The 15,421-nt window shown below is 36.9% G+C and overlaps 1 protein-coding gene across 1 annotated transcript; it reads right to left on the reverse strand.

Annotated features, from left to right (window-relative positions):
* Positions 1 to 9,419: 9,419 nt before the first annotated feature.
* Positions 9,420 to 14,139, reverse strand: LOC131317243 (protein FAR-RED IMPAIRED RESPONSE 1-like). Its single transcript, XM_058346805.1, has 6 exons — positions 14,023 to 14,139; positions 13,766 to 13,956; positions 10,628 to 10,720; positions 10,412 to 10,482; positions 10,123 to 10,190; positions 9,420 to 9,995 (listed from the first exon to the last, which is right to left on the reverse strand). The coding sequence occupies exons 1-6, from the start codon at positions 14,137 to 14,139 to the stop codon at positions 9,420 to 9,422; spliced, it is 1,116 nt and encodes a 371-aa protein (XP_058202788.1).
* Positions 14,140 to 15,421: the final 1,282 nt, after the last annotated feature.

Here is a 15,421-nt window from a genome sequence, read left to right on the forward strand (position 1 = left end):
TGAAAAAATCCCTAAAATTTCAAGTTATCTACAATTTTTGGATTGTAGTTATAAAATTATATGCGGTTATGTATATACAAACAATCTCGTCTTCTTCTGAGAACTTGCAGGTAGTAATAGTTATATTACAGACTATAGTTTTTGTTCTCAATGTAAAAATATATGTGATTCGGGCCCCTATTTTGTTTAAATTATGCGTCCGCTACTGTGTGTGGTTTTAAGTTGACTGATTTTGAAAAAACTCTAGGCCTATTATGTAATTTTCCCTTCCTTCTTGCGTACCTTTCTTTCATCTAGCTAGTTTACTTTTACTTAATCATGATTATTGAGGGTGAGGATGATGGTCTCGCGGTAAAAGCCTACGCGTAGTTTGAAGATTAGAGGAGGCTATGAGTTCGAGTTGTTTGACTCTATTGACAATAGTTGGGATTTAACTCATGAGAGAATTAGACAATTAGTCTTAGGCCATGCCTTGAGTTTCTTACCCTACATTTTTGCAATAGCCAAAGTAGGGGTGTCCGAGTCTCAGGCACCCCACCCTTGCATGTAGTTCAGTCCCGCCCCTCTTTTTGTGAGTCCACATGAGAAAGAGGCTCATGTGCATGTTGACGATATAATGATGATAAGAAAGAGATGCGCTTGTCGCATCCTCTCTATTAGAAAAACAAATTTATCGACCCAGCTCAAAAGGGTTCCAAATTTGATAACGCGTTAATTACTATCTTGTGGGTAACATTTGCTTTGTTTTTCTTTTCGCCAGAAGGATTTTTTGGAGAGAGCGAGAAAGAGAATGAGAGACAAAACTGTATATGGTCATATGGGGGCCACGACCCCACGTTGTTTTGGGTCTTTTTCTTTTTCAAATTTTGATGTTAATTTTACTTGATTTTTTTTTTGGTTGGTTAAGAACACTTAGATATTATATTTTGTGTTAGTGGATGTTATTTAGATATTTAAATGCTTTAAGAATGTATTCATTTTGGGTCCCAAAACCCAATCTCTCTCTACGCATGGTCTCTTATAAGTTTTTCCTTCTCATTTCTCTCTCTCTCTGTCCACTCATTACCCAAAAAACCTCCTCAAAACCTCAACCAAACAAACGAACTAAATTCCCGAACCTTGAAATTTCAAAATCTTCTTATTCATAGTTCGGCCCTCGGATTCACAAAATCTTAGTTCCGTCCTTGTAGAGAATCATGTGATAGTATGAACCACGCCTTCAGCCCTTGCACATAGCAACATTATTACAGTAGGTTTTTTCTCTGTGTGAGACAATAAAGTGGTCCTCTTTTCTCCTTTGGTAATATTCAAGAAACATCCATTATTTATGGGTTTTGGGAAGACATGGCAGAATACCCTACCGTATTAATCTGTCTCCACGTATATATGCACATTTGAGAGAGAGAGAGAGAGAGTGTGTGTGAGTGTGTGTTACCAGCAAAAGAATGTTATTGTATAGGCATCATATGAGTTATCACTTTGGGGGCATATGTTTAACAGAGGAGAAATGGAGAATGCAACAAAAGCTCATATATAGTCATATATAGCCAACCCAAATACTTTGAGAGAAAAATGATACAGATGAAATGGGTGTGCATTTGGGTGTGTAAAATGGGTATGGCTGTAGAATTATTGATCCAACAAAAGGTTGGACTCGGGACAGGTATAGGGTACGTTCAAACTTTGGCGATGTCAATTGTAGACTACTGTTGGTATGCCAAAATTTATAACTCAACTAGCAGTCAAAATGTTGAGCACGGTCAACGTGGAGAGGTCAACAAGACACGTATTTTTTCCAACGTTGTCCCTCGAAAGTTTCAACTAGAAATAGATTTAAGATCGTAAGACAGGAAGCTTAAGGGCAATGATAAGAATGGTAGGAGCATGGATAGTTGTGAGGATGATGGTCTCAAGCAGCTCGCTTTACCTGTGTTATATTTCTGGAGAAGAAGGTGCATAGTGGGTCTCATGAAAGCACCCCAGATCAGAGTTGTAGGGAAAAATATGCGGAATTTCCTACAAGTAAATCATGAAGGAAATAATAAGACTACAGCAAATATAATCCAAATGCGCAAAACCACAAACCAAACGAACACAAGAAATTTTTACGTGATTCCCCCAAAATGTGAGGTACGTCCACGGGACCGGAGTCTGATTTTACTATCAACGAATGTCTTACAAATGGGTTTATTAAGAGATGCAAGATCTTACAAATACTCTAAGGTGTATCCAACAATCACCAATACAAAAAAGAGGAAAGATCTCACCAAATGATGAACCAAAACCCTCCAAAGTTGCTGAATAGAGAGCCCAAATACAGGAGCCGAATCTGTCCCAAAATGCATGAAGATGCCGACGAGATTAGGAGAACAAAATGGCCCTTAAGCTTCCACTTTAGCACCGTCGAACACAAAGCACACACTGCGCCCACGTTTCTTTTCTTTCTTTCCAAAGGCTACTGATTTCTTGTTTTCCCAGGAGATAAAAGACAAATTAGCTTCCAGGAGAAGCTTACAAAACATGTGCTTCAAAGTGTGTAGAATATTCCACCAAAAACTAGCCCACAAAAATATAACTCTTTTGGGCCAAACAAATTATTATTGGGCCAACAAATATTGGACTTCCACAAAAATAACAGAAGGAGGAAACCCATCAAGAGTTTCACTAACCCTTCTGCTATTCATAAATTGAAAAGGAGATTGAGAAGGTCGAAAAGTGAGATTAAAAAGACAGAAACTTCTTTGAGATTGAGAAGGTCGAAAAGTGAGATTAAAAAGACAGAAACTTCTTGCGAAGCTTGGGGTAAAGGCCGTTAAATTGAATCATAGAAATGTGAAGGTCTCATCTTCTTTCTTATCTTTCAATGACATTCGGAACAAGAACTTCATTCTATTTAAGAGAGCTAGTAAGGCGATGGATATAGGTGCCACTTTGGGAGTTAAATTTAGAAGGGAGGAATTTTTAATTTAAGGTAATGTGAAACTAGAGAAGGCCGAATTAGCAGAACGGCTCTGTGCCCTCGACGATTTGGAGGAAGAGGTGGTCTTGAGTATGATGAGCACTTCGAGGAAGGTCTCTCACTCTTTGGAATTTTAATTCCATGGTCCAACGGCCTCGGATGTGGTTTGTCTTTCTTGGTCTTCGGCTTTGTCCCTTTGGTTTAAGCTTTTGAGTTTTTGTTTTCTTTTCGAATTTTGGGTTGTTTTGGTTGTAAGTTGGTTTGGTGTTGTGGGTGTGAGGTTCTTGTCTTAGTGTTTTTTGCCGTTGTGGCTTTTGGTGTTGGGTTGGTGTTGCGGGTCTGAGGCATTTTTTTTTTTTGGTGGTGTTTTGGTCAGCTCATTGCCTTCCTTTTGGTTTGCTTCTTGGGTGGCTTATGCCAGTGTAGTCGAGATCCTTAAATGCTTTGTAATCCTTTTCAAAGATTTATAAAATCTCTTTTGCTTACAAAAAAAAAAGTGTAATCGAATTCATACTATCATACCCCCATGACATTATATATATTCTACACCTTGTAAAATCTATAGCCGATACATTTTAATTCAGATCTTAAATTTGTTAATCAAATACAATTTTTTTAACCAACTTGAAGAATTTATATTTCTATTTCGACAATCGATCATATTCCGTCAAACAGATGGATCATGAATAATTTTTAAAAAAGATTTGTCTTTTTTTCATGGATTGCTTTATTCTGGCTAGAAGTTTCCACTTTATACTGGGAGAATTCAAGAATTCCCAAAGAGGTCCATAATGGCAAATCTACCAACAAAAGCTAAGCAAATCTATCATTTAGCTTTGGACTGACGCTGGCTTGAGCTCAAGCTCGTGTCACATGTCCTAAACATGGGACAAAGCCTTTTGGTTTTAGGGCCATGGGCTGCATTACATGGCTTTGATGCTGAGATAATGGGTCACATTTGGAGGGCTTAACCCATATAATAAAATGATGGGCTATGGACAAAGTAGAAAGACTCAGCCCATTTCACTTTACATACTGCCGTGCCTCTTAGGGCATGAGATTTGCTGAAGTTTGTAGGAACACAATTCATTTGGACTCTCCAGCCCAGTACAATTAGGAAGCTCAAGTTGGGCCATCTTGTGATTTTTTCGGGGAAAATGACGGCCAATGACGTGTTTTGATAATTAATACCTGCTAAAGACATTTTCAGCATTAACAAATGTTCTCAGCATGTCTTTGGTGGGTATTAATTAACAAAACGCATCTTGGGCCGTCATTTTCCCCTTTTTTTCGTAATAAAGTTACAATATATACAGTTGTTTTCAGGTCCGGACGCCATACGGTTCGGATCGTCCGGACCTCCCATTTTCCTATCAAATTTCGATGATCCAAGCCGCTCATGTGATCAGAACGTGATTTTAAGGTTAATCGCTTGAAATTAGCAAAAAAAATGATCGGAAAGGGCTTGATCCAAACAGTTTTTTATTGAACGGTTTAGTAAAAAACTGTTCGGATCAAGCCCTTACCGATCATTTTTTTTGCTGATTTCTCGCGGGTATCCTTAAAATCACGTTCCGAACACATTGAGCGGCTCGAATCATCGCAAATCGATTGGGAAATGAGAAATCCGAACCATAAGAAAATCCGAGCGACTGGACCTGAAAAGAACTGTGTATATATATATATATATATATATATATATATATATAGTGTCTTAGGCATTGGATCTCCTCTATCCAATCCAACGACTGTGGAAAAAACAAGCCAATAAAAACGGATTTCCACCCCTCCAGCCCAATTCAGCCCCATTTCGTTGTTTCGTTCTAGAGAGAGAGCGAGAGAATAGAGGTGACTACATACGAACAAGCCACGCTGAGATTGAAGACGATGAACGTTAGCGCTAAGGTCTCTCTCTCTCGTTCATGTGATTTTCGAACTGATTTATGTGATTTTTTGTGTGGTTTCAATCGATCTCGGGATGGCTAACGACGAACGACCAGAGCTACGATCAGCCCTAAGGCCTCTCTCTCTCTCTCTCTCTCTCTCTCTCTCTCTCTCTCTCTCTCTCTCTCTCTCTCTCTCGCGCGCGCGCGCGCGCGTTCTCTATTAGAAACCCTAACAGTATGTCTTCGATTTTCGAAACCCTAAATGAAGAATAGGGGCTGATTTTTGTGATTTCTTTTGTGGTGATTTCTTTCGATCTCGGGATGGCTGATTTCTACTGATTGAATGATTTTCGAAACCCTAACAGTATGATATCCGATTTGGGGCATTTACGGTCCGGATTTGTATCTGAACCGTTGGATTTTCTTATGATCAGTTACTATTTTGATTGGTTTTCGTGTGTGACTTATGCTGATTTTGGCCAGAGAATTTTGAAGTGGGGTTTGTTTGGTGTTATCAATATATCATTTAGAACTGTGATATGTATGTATATCAATTCTTTTTAGGTTCAGTCGCCCAGATTTTATTATGGTCCGGATTTTCAGATTTGTTTGCCCCTATTTGTTGGTTATAATGATAAATTAACATGGAATGTGTACTTAGGCCTGAAAACATTAGATGGTCAATTGGCAACTAATGTTGCCGCCTTAGTACCTTAAAAATGTGGTGTCGTGAACATTTAATTTATCTGAGCCACTTTATTTGTCTATGATGAATTTTTTTTGAGCTGTTGGGAGAGTTTGCCCCTATTTTCAAATTTGTTTGCCCCTATTTATTGGCTATGATGATAAATTAACATGGAATGTGTACTTAGGCCTGGAAACATTAGATGGTCAATTGGCTACTAATATTGCCGCCTTAGGCTTCGTTCTGGAAACCTTCTTAAAAAATAAGTACTTATTTTGCCACTTTTCATTCAAAAATAAGAAGGGTCATTCCACAAAACCCAAATAAAAAGTTACTTTCACATTTTTAAACTCAAAAATAATGTAACTGAAAAAAAAAATTTAATTTTTTTTGGACCGTATTAAAGATCTCAATGAGATCTATCAAACAAGATACATAGTGATAGAAAAATTATTTGCGTAAACACATGATTTTTGAGCTTGAAGTTGCTTTATACAAAAAATAAGACTGTTGTTATGATAATGAGCGCTGGCGGAGGAAAATCGTACTGACGGCTCCGCCAGGCCGTCTCCGGCCGCCGGACGGCTGATCCGAGCCGTCCAAAAATTCTAAAAAAAAAAAATAGAGGGGGCCCGCGCTGGAATCAATGGCATCCGAGGTGTGTAGGGTGCTTGATCCGAGCACCTCTTTTCCATGTATATATGATGATGCGGCCGTCGGTACGATTTCCCTCCCCGGCGCCTATTGGTACCTATATAAATCTTTCAAAAATAAACACCTCCTTCTTATCTTTGTGGAACAAGCCTTATTATTGAACAAAAAATAAATTCTTATTCCATTTCTGGAACGGAGCATTAGTGCCTGAAAAATGTGGTGTCGTGAACATTTTATTTATCTGAGCCACTTTATTTGGCTATGATGAAAATTTTCTGAACCAAAACCACCTATCTAAATTGAAAAGTTATGAGTTACTTGTAATTGTAGCTGTGTTGAACATTAGGGCTGATCGTAGCTCTAATCGTTCGTTTCTCTTTCTCCCTCTCACTCTCTGGCAGTGGAACGAAATGCAAAAATGGGGCTGGAGGGGTGGGAAATCCCTTTTATTACCCTTTTATTTCCACAGCCGTTGGATCTCCTCCATCCAATCCAACGGCAAAGATACAAATCCGGACCATAAGAAAATCCCGACGACTATACCTGAAAAAAACTGTATATATAATGTGTACTAAGGCTTGAAAATATTAGATGGTCAACTTGACAACTAATGTTGTTGTCTCAGTGCCTTAAAAAAGTGGTGTCTTAACATTTCATTTATTTGAGCCACTTTATTTAGCTATAATGAAAATTTTCTGAGCCAAACACTACCTCCCTCAAATTTTTATATTACTTTTATTTTTTAACTGTGTTGGACATTTGTGTGAGTGTGTGTAAACATTGTGTGACTGTGAGTGTGTGTAGACATTGTGTGACTGTGTGCAGTAATCATGTTAAAACAGTCATGTCCAATTCAAGTAACAGGAGTACTATTCAATCTCGTCACCCTACATTTCAAAACAAGATATGTTGGTGTGGGTTGAGAGCTAATGTGCATTTTTCAAAGTCAGAAAAGAATTCTGGAAAGTTCTACTATAAGTTTCCAAAAGATAAAGAAAAATGTGAGTACTGGGAGTAGTGCTATCAAATTGGGTGTTATGAACCTAACCCACATGTTGCACCAGAGGTGAAAGTAAAGAATGATGCACGTGTTGAAGTCATGGAAGTCACCGTTGCTAATTTAAAGTATATGCTGATTGTCTTTCAATTCTTAAGTGGGCTAGCCTTGATAGTGGCTATCATCGCACTTCTTAAGTAAATGTAATTTGTATTCGTTCGGATTTGTTGTAACCGGTAGTTTAAAACCTTAGTTCTCAAAATGTATTGTACGTTTTGAATGTAATGACAAATATTCTATTTGTTGTATTCGTTGGTTTTTTTTTTTTTTTGGTTGGTAAATGAATTTGCTTGACTTGCTCTACACTTTCTAAACATTGGAACAATACGGTTGGTTTTCTCATTGTGTTATCACGTTTTGGTCCCATGGTAGCAAACTTCTACGTTGCAAATGCATGAAACAAAAAGTGGTGTCTTTCCAAAGGTTGGCCTTCCAAAGGTTGGCAACCTTGCAAATCAGGGATTGCATTTTTAAAAATAACTGTCATTCTCATTTTCTCAAAGGGACCACAGCACTGCCAATTAGAAATGCTTTCCAAATTAGAGTTATCATTTTAAGTTTTAATTACTAGTCGTGATCGTGCCGTTAAACAAGTTTTCCAATGTTCAAAATTCGTGGTTCAATAACCAAACACTGTAGAGGAAAAGATGGGTAGCTGAAAATTATACATACAAAACAGTACCAAGTTAACTGCAGGTGCATAATTCGTATCAATTGTACACATGGCTCTGCTCGTACCCTGTTATAACTTCTCTCATCCACTATCCGTTTCATTCCAGAGAAGAAAAAAGATATAAGACACCATTCAAGCAACCAAAGTTCATTGAGATTACAAAAATCTTACCACTTAACGCCTAGAATCAAGTCTCCAAAAGATGTTACCAAAACCCATTCGAAATACTTATCAAGGGCCTCTTCTTTTCTTTTTTTTTAACATCTAATAGCACAATTTTCATGAACTTCATGAAATTAGCAGTCAAGCACAACTAACGGAAACCTACAAGCAGTACAATTAGAATTTGGAAAGAATCAGTGCAAGTGGATGGTCTCACTATAGTTCATTTTTAAGAAAAGTAACAGAATAAACATAGACTTCCATATATTCATTCAACTGAAGAATTCAAATAGGGAATTCCAAAATGCCCATTTTCAACAATTGCCAATTCAAGCTGGAAGGTGCCAAGGTAGAGTCATTCAAAGCAGCCAAGCTAGAGTCATCCAAAGTGGTTCGTCATTGCATAGGTACATACTGCATATTTAAGTAGATAAAACTCAAACAGTAGATAAAAAAAATGCTTTGGATAAAAAAACATTCAAAAACAAACACTTACACTCATCGTCAACGTCGTCCTCATCATCACTCAACTTGACATCTTGTGAAGACCTAGTAAAAGAAGACAACAATTAAGATGTATTCCGTGCATAAACAATTAAATTTATAATACAAATTAACATCCACTTACATGTTCATAAGCTTTGGGCAATTCCTTCTGTCATGCGACTGCCCCGTTAATTCACAACCATTACATTTCCTCCTCTTCTTGACGGCCTTCTATTTTCCTCCTTTCAAACGTTTACCACAACCCTTTGCCCTAACTTGAAGTGGTTATTTCAAACTATGTTGGCTTTCGAGAGAAGAAGGCACTTAAATACGACTCGTTGAACCATCTTTGCGAGAACTCCTCATCAATGCAATCTTCTTTTGACTAGATTCCAAAACTTCTCACACAACTTCACTTTCTTCTTCATCTAATACAACCTCATCAATAATTGTACAAGCAAGTTGGAAAAGCCCTTGTCGCCTTACAAGAAGTGAACTGTTATATATTTTTCTCACACCACTACCTAAGTCATCCATCACCCTGCCCGCTTTTGTTGTCTTCATCCACCTCTGCAAGATATATTCAATAGGGAGTTCCCTAATTTGTATTCTAAACAGGTACGTCAACAGGTGCCGACTAGGAATTCCATCGAATTCAAACATTTTACAGCTACAACTAACATGGTTCGATGACTTATCCATCGAAATCTCACAAATTCTCGCACCTTCCATTTCTTCTCTCTGAACATTCCACAAACAACGATGTTCATTCTCGCGTATGAACGTAACCACATATACATTAATTTGAAAGATTTCCTCTTGAAACCTCTCAAATATGCACCATGTATATATTTCACTCATTTTCTTTTCCATTGTCCACGAAAAATTTTAGCCCGTTGACTACTAGTCATATGGGCAGAAAACATATTGTTCGTATATGCGGGAACCCATCTATCACGAATTTTATACATGTTCTGCAACCATTTATTACTAGACAACTTAGAGTTTTCTACAATAATTGCCCATCTTGCATCGAACTCTCCAGGTGTTCCAGAATTCCATATACAATTCTTCAACTTATCATAATGTTCCTTATATGACAGTACACCCATTTTTTCAGAATATTTGCTCACAATGTGCCAAATACAATATCGATGAAATGTATTTGGAAGAGCAGAAGCAATTGCTTTTGTCATCGCCGGATCTTGATCAGTTATGATCATTTTGGGTGGTCCACCTGGCATCGCTTTTAACCATTCATTGAAGAGCCACACAAACGAATCAGTTTTTTCATCACTCAAGAACGCACAACCAAGAAGTGTCGTCTGCCTATGGTGGTTGACCCCCAATATAGGTGCAAATATCAAATAATATTTGTTTGTGTAGTACGTAGTATCAAAAACTACCACGTCTCCAAAATATTGATATGACATCTGCCCAAAAACAATGAGTCATTCTATCATTGTCATCTCTCTCAAATGTGAACCTAAAGCCCAGATTCTTCTGTTGTTCCATCTCGAAATGCTCATACAATATGTTTGTGTCATGAATATGTACTACATTCTTTCTATCTCTTTTATCATTATAAAGATCTTGTGCTAAAAATTCAACATTTTCAATACCTCCGCCTGCAACTCAAAAATACTCATTTGTTGGCAAGTTGGCACATTAGCAGCAGATAATTGTTGCGTTAAAGCTTTTTGTGTGGCTGATACTCGGCGATGAGATTTTAACAAATACAACTTTCTTGGCGTTATAAGCTCATGGTTATGACCCTCGATAAATTTTGATACAACAAACACTTTACATTTTCTCACGACAGCAAATTTTGCACCACCTCATTTTTAACTTGCGGAGTGTAAATTTCTTGACAAAAATTCATAGATAATTGACACGGTTGGGATGGTGACGGTGTTACCGCTATGTCATCCAAAGATTACATTCTAACAATCAAAATAGAAAAGAATTACTAATATGCAAACAAACATTTACAACAAATATCAGTGTCTGTGTCTTCCTTTATGCTATAATATGCAACAAATTTTTGAGAGAGGGAGAGAGATACCTCGGTGGTGGTGCTGAAAACAAGGGGGTTGGATCAACATTGGTTCGATCTTGTTCTTCCATTTTATCAAATTGTGAGCTACTTATGGATAACCTACCAATGGCAATCAATGGCAGACATTATCTCAAAAATTACAAAAAAAAAAAAAAATCAATTTAATTGCCCTAGCACAAATACTAGAATTTTTCCCTTTCTTTGAGATCAACTACTACAAATAGTAACCAGTTTAATTGCCCTAGCAGAAATTATCATCTTTGATTTATAAAAAACAGTTCCAACTTCCAACATCAGTAAGGACATCTTCAAAAACTTTTTTTTCCCATATTGCAAAAACAGAATCATTCACTCGCATATCCGAGAAAATGCAAAAAAAATCACAGAGAACAAGAATGAGAGAGAGAATGAGAGAGAGACCTTAGAGCTAATCTCGACTTTGGATTTTCGCCTCTGTGTACAAATCACAGAAATTAGCCCTAAAATCACAGTTAGGGTTTTGACAATCTTAGAAAACGAGAGAGAGAGAGAGAGAGAGAGAGAGAGAGAGAGAGAGAGAGAGAGAGAGACGCTAGCTTCGGTCGTCGTTCGTCGTTCGTTGTCTTTGCTTGGGTCGCTTGTATATCGTCGCCTCTGTGTACAAATCACAGAAATTAGCCCCTAAAACGAGAGAGAGAGAGAGAGAGAGAGAGAGAGAGAGAGAGAGAGAGAGAGAGGGAGACACCTTGGGTCATCGTTCGTATACAGTCGTCATTCGTCTTCTTCGCGTGGGTCATTCGTACACAGTCGCCTCCTTTCTCTCTCTCACTCTCTGGCTGGAACGAAATGGGGCTGAATGGGGCTGGTGGGGTGGAAATCCCTTTTTATTAGCTTGTTATTTCCACAACCGTTGGATTGGATGGAGGTGATCCAACGGCTAAGACACAAATCCGAACCATAATAAAATCCGGACGACTGGACCTGAAAAGTCTTCAACAATCCTATCAAACCAAAGTTATTAATATTATACTGGCAAGCGTGTCATTTTCTCTATTGGCATGATACGTATCGATACCCGAGTGTATTTTGTTACCATTCCAGATCAACCGCAACATATACTTCATATATATTTTTAAGAGTTTTTCTTCTTTTTATCCTCTAAACTATGCTCATTTTTTCTACTGAGTCCATAAACTATTAATTTAACAATTTCATCCCCTTCACTATCAAACCGTTACCTACTTAGTCCAATAGATAACCGAAATTAGCAATTTGGACGGAAAATGCCACGTAAGGCCCTGTTTGGAATCCTGTAGAGCAGAAACTTGATTATGAGAGCTCAAAAAATAAAAACTAATTATGACCCTTTAGGATAAAATGATCAAAAAAATAAAATATTAGCACTGGTTCAAACGGAAAAATTGAAGCCCTTAATTTTTTAACTATATTTTTAATATATAAACAGTCGAATTCTATATAAGAAGCTCAGTCTTTTTGAAAAAATATGCATGTGTCAGCCTCTATAAAATGCCACATAAAACCCTGATATATTAATAATGAGAGCCCTAGAAAATAAAAATTAATTATGACCATTTAGGATAATATGATTAGAAAAATAAGATTTGCGCACCGATTCAAACGGATTAAAAATTAAAGCACTTAATTTTTTTGACAAGATTTATATATTAAAAAATATGATTAAAAAATTAAATATTCTAAATTTTAATCCGTTTGAACTATGCGAAGATTTTGTTTTTATTTATCATTTTATCCTAAAGGGTCATAATTAATTTTTTTCTTTAGGACTCTTATAATCAAGTATTTGCTCTACAGGATTGCAAACAGGGCCTTACGTGACATTTTTCGTCCAAATTCCTAATTTCCGTTATCTATTGAACTAAGTAGATAACGGTTTGATAGTTGATGGGATGAAATTATTAAATTGGTAGTTTAGGGACTAAGTAGAGAACATGAGCATAGTTTAAGGGATAAAAAGAAAAAAAAACTCTATTTTTAATATAGTTGCAAAAAAAAAACTGAAGTAGAGAAATAAAATAAATTCGGACAATTAGATATACCTTAAAATTAGTCTTAGTAACACATTCAGATAACCAACATATTATAGACTCCAAATTTTGTTGAATTATCTTAAAATTCAAGCCTTTTTTTAAGCAAAATAAAAAATACTCAACTTTCTTTTTGTACTGGCCGAAATTTCGGTATAAGCTTGATAGCGACCGGTACAAGCCAGTATTTTGGGCATTACGAAACACCTCGGTATGTGTATCATTTTATGTCCGATACGGTGCAAAATTGTCCACATTGTTTCAGACGCTATATTTTTTTGCCCGGTTACCCAAAAAGGTATGCAATTTGGGACGAAGGCGATGGGACTGTGGGATTATATTAGAAGGGGTTGGGAATGTGGAGAGCTGGAGAAGAAGCATACCCTATTATATGGGAGTGTAGAGCATCTCCAACAGCCTCGCCTCTTCTTTTATTCGGACGAATTGGCCAGCCAAACGGGTCAAACCCTTTTTCTAGCAGTCATGCTTAGTTGGTTAGTTTGACTTCGATGGCAACTTCGACAAGTGAATTTGATTTGGGAAAAAAATGAAACAATTTGATCAGAGTTTTAATCAATTAGGTTTCGTTTTCGTTGACTTTGATGAAGATCCGACCTTCAAAGATGCTGCAAAGCACAAATCTCACTCCATTCATTTTGGGATGTGGATATATGCCCATTCGGATATGTATAACGTGGATTTTGCGATTGCATTGAGTAACCTAAATGCGTAGATTGTTGGGGATTGCATTTATTTGGTGGCTAGTCAAAGTAAAATGGCATTTTATCAAAACAAAATGGGGAGACTTAAAGAATCATCATCAAGTGCTATTCTTTGTGAGTTTTCATCCAGCACGTTTTTTGCACTTATGATTTCATCCTCATTTTTTCATAATGCCAAAACTATCCCTATATATATATATATATATATATCACAAAAGAAGAGGATGAGAACATAAACCTCCAGTCCCTGCATTAAAATTCGTGGTCACCATTTGACCCAAATTCAAAAAAATTCCATATTAGTTTTCAAAATCCCATAAATCTCGCCCATTTCCTCCTAATCCCTCTCTGAAATCTCGAAACAATATTGTTCAAACCTCCTCCGTGTGGTTCTTTTCGGAGGAGATTCCAATTTCTCCAATGTTGCATGGACCAGGGCCGTCTTGAAAGATCTCCTATTGTTCAAAGGATTAGGCTTCTCCTCGCTTTTGGGGTTTTCTGGTTGTGAAGTTTCCATCTCGATATCGCTTGGATTTTGGGTCTCTGGAACAATGGAACCATTTAGGGGCTGTTATCTTCCAAATCCATCACCACATCAATATTGAGATTAGTTTTTTGATCCTCTTGCATGCACATTCAAGTTATTGCTCTTTATTTTCTTTGTGTTTCTCTCCAAATGGTCTAATTCCTCAGCCGAATGAACCAGCGGTACGGAGGTGGTTCGCTCATAACCAACGGATTCCAAATCCATCACCAAATCGGAATCTCCTCCGGTTTGAACAAGCCCGGAATCTCCTCCGATTTGAACTACGGGTTCGTCACACCCAACAAGCTGGGCCGTGTTCAAGCTTGGTATCGAAGTGCAAGTGCCTAAAGAGGAAAGGTACAGGCTCGGGCTTTCGAATTTTGTCCACGCTGGGATGTCATGAGAAGGAGATGGATGAGGTTATGGAAGGGTTTCCTTAGATGGTTGGTTCGTTTGTAGCGGGTTATTTCTTGTGTTTTTTTGTTTTCATGATTTTTCATGTATTCCGATATGAATAAATACGTTTTTCGGCCACCGGTGAGAATGTCATTTGCATTCATGTGTTTTTTTTCATCGTGTATTCATGTTTTTTATGTTTATTTATGTGTTTTCATGAGTAAAACATGTGTGTATTCATGTTTTTTCATGGTGTATTCATAAAAAACATGATCGATTAATTTATTCATTTTTTTTATGGTTGATTAGAAACATGGTGTAGTCATGTTTTTCATGTTTTTTTGATTAATCATTCATGTGTGTTTCATGAATAAAACATGGTGTATTCATATTTTTTAAATAAATCTAGTGTAGTCATTGTTTATGAAAATTCACAAAAAATAAGGATTTGAATTTTCACAAAATTAAGGAGAGAGAATGGTTTAGAATATATTCATTAAGGATTTGAAAATTGAAAATTTCCCCCATTCCTATCCATTAATCATCCCATGATTTTAGGTAACTATAATTACTATAATCCCACTAATTTAGCAAGAAAATATACACCTACATATGAATATCTTATTAAAAGGGTAATATAGGAAATTTACCATCTGAAAGGATGAAAACATAACTGTTTAAAAAGTACTGGATGAATACTTACGTGAGATGAAATATGGGGATGGATATTTAAAAACTCCTAACATTTTACCAAGTTGTTCACACTAATCAAGTTAGGATGATGCTATGGTGTCCCCGGTCATTTTGGGGACACCGTAATTTTTAACATAACTTTACCATTAGGAGTATAACTAAAATCAATTACAAGCATAACAGAACCTAAACGAGGCATAACCAAGGAATATCCAAAAACCAACCAAAACGTAACTAAACCCATCCAAAGCATAACAAATAAGTTATGTCTTGCTATGGTTTTGGTTATGCCTTGCTATGGTTTTGTTATGCTTGTAATAGACTTTGGTTATACTCATAATGGTTTTGTTATGCCAAAAGTTACGGTATCCCTAAAATGACCGGGGACACCGAAGTCATTCCCATCAAGGGGGATTTA

This window comes from Rhododendron vialii, chromosome 2a (genome assembly GCF_030253575.1).
Source record: "Rhododendron vialii isolate Sample 1 chromosome 2a, ASM3025357v1".
Lineage (NCBI taxonomy): Eukaryota > Viridiplantae > Streptophyta > Magnoliopsida > Ericales > Ericaceae > Rhododendron > Rhododendron vialii.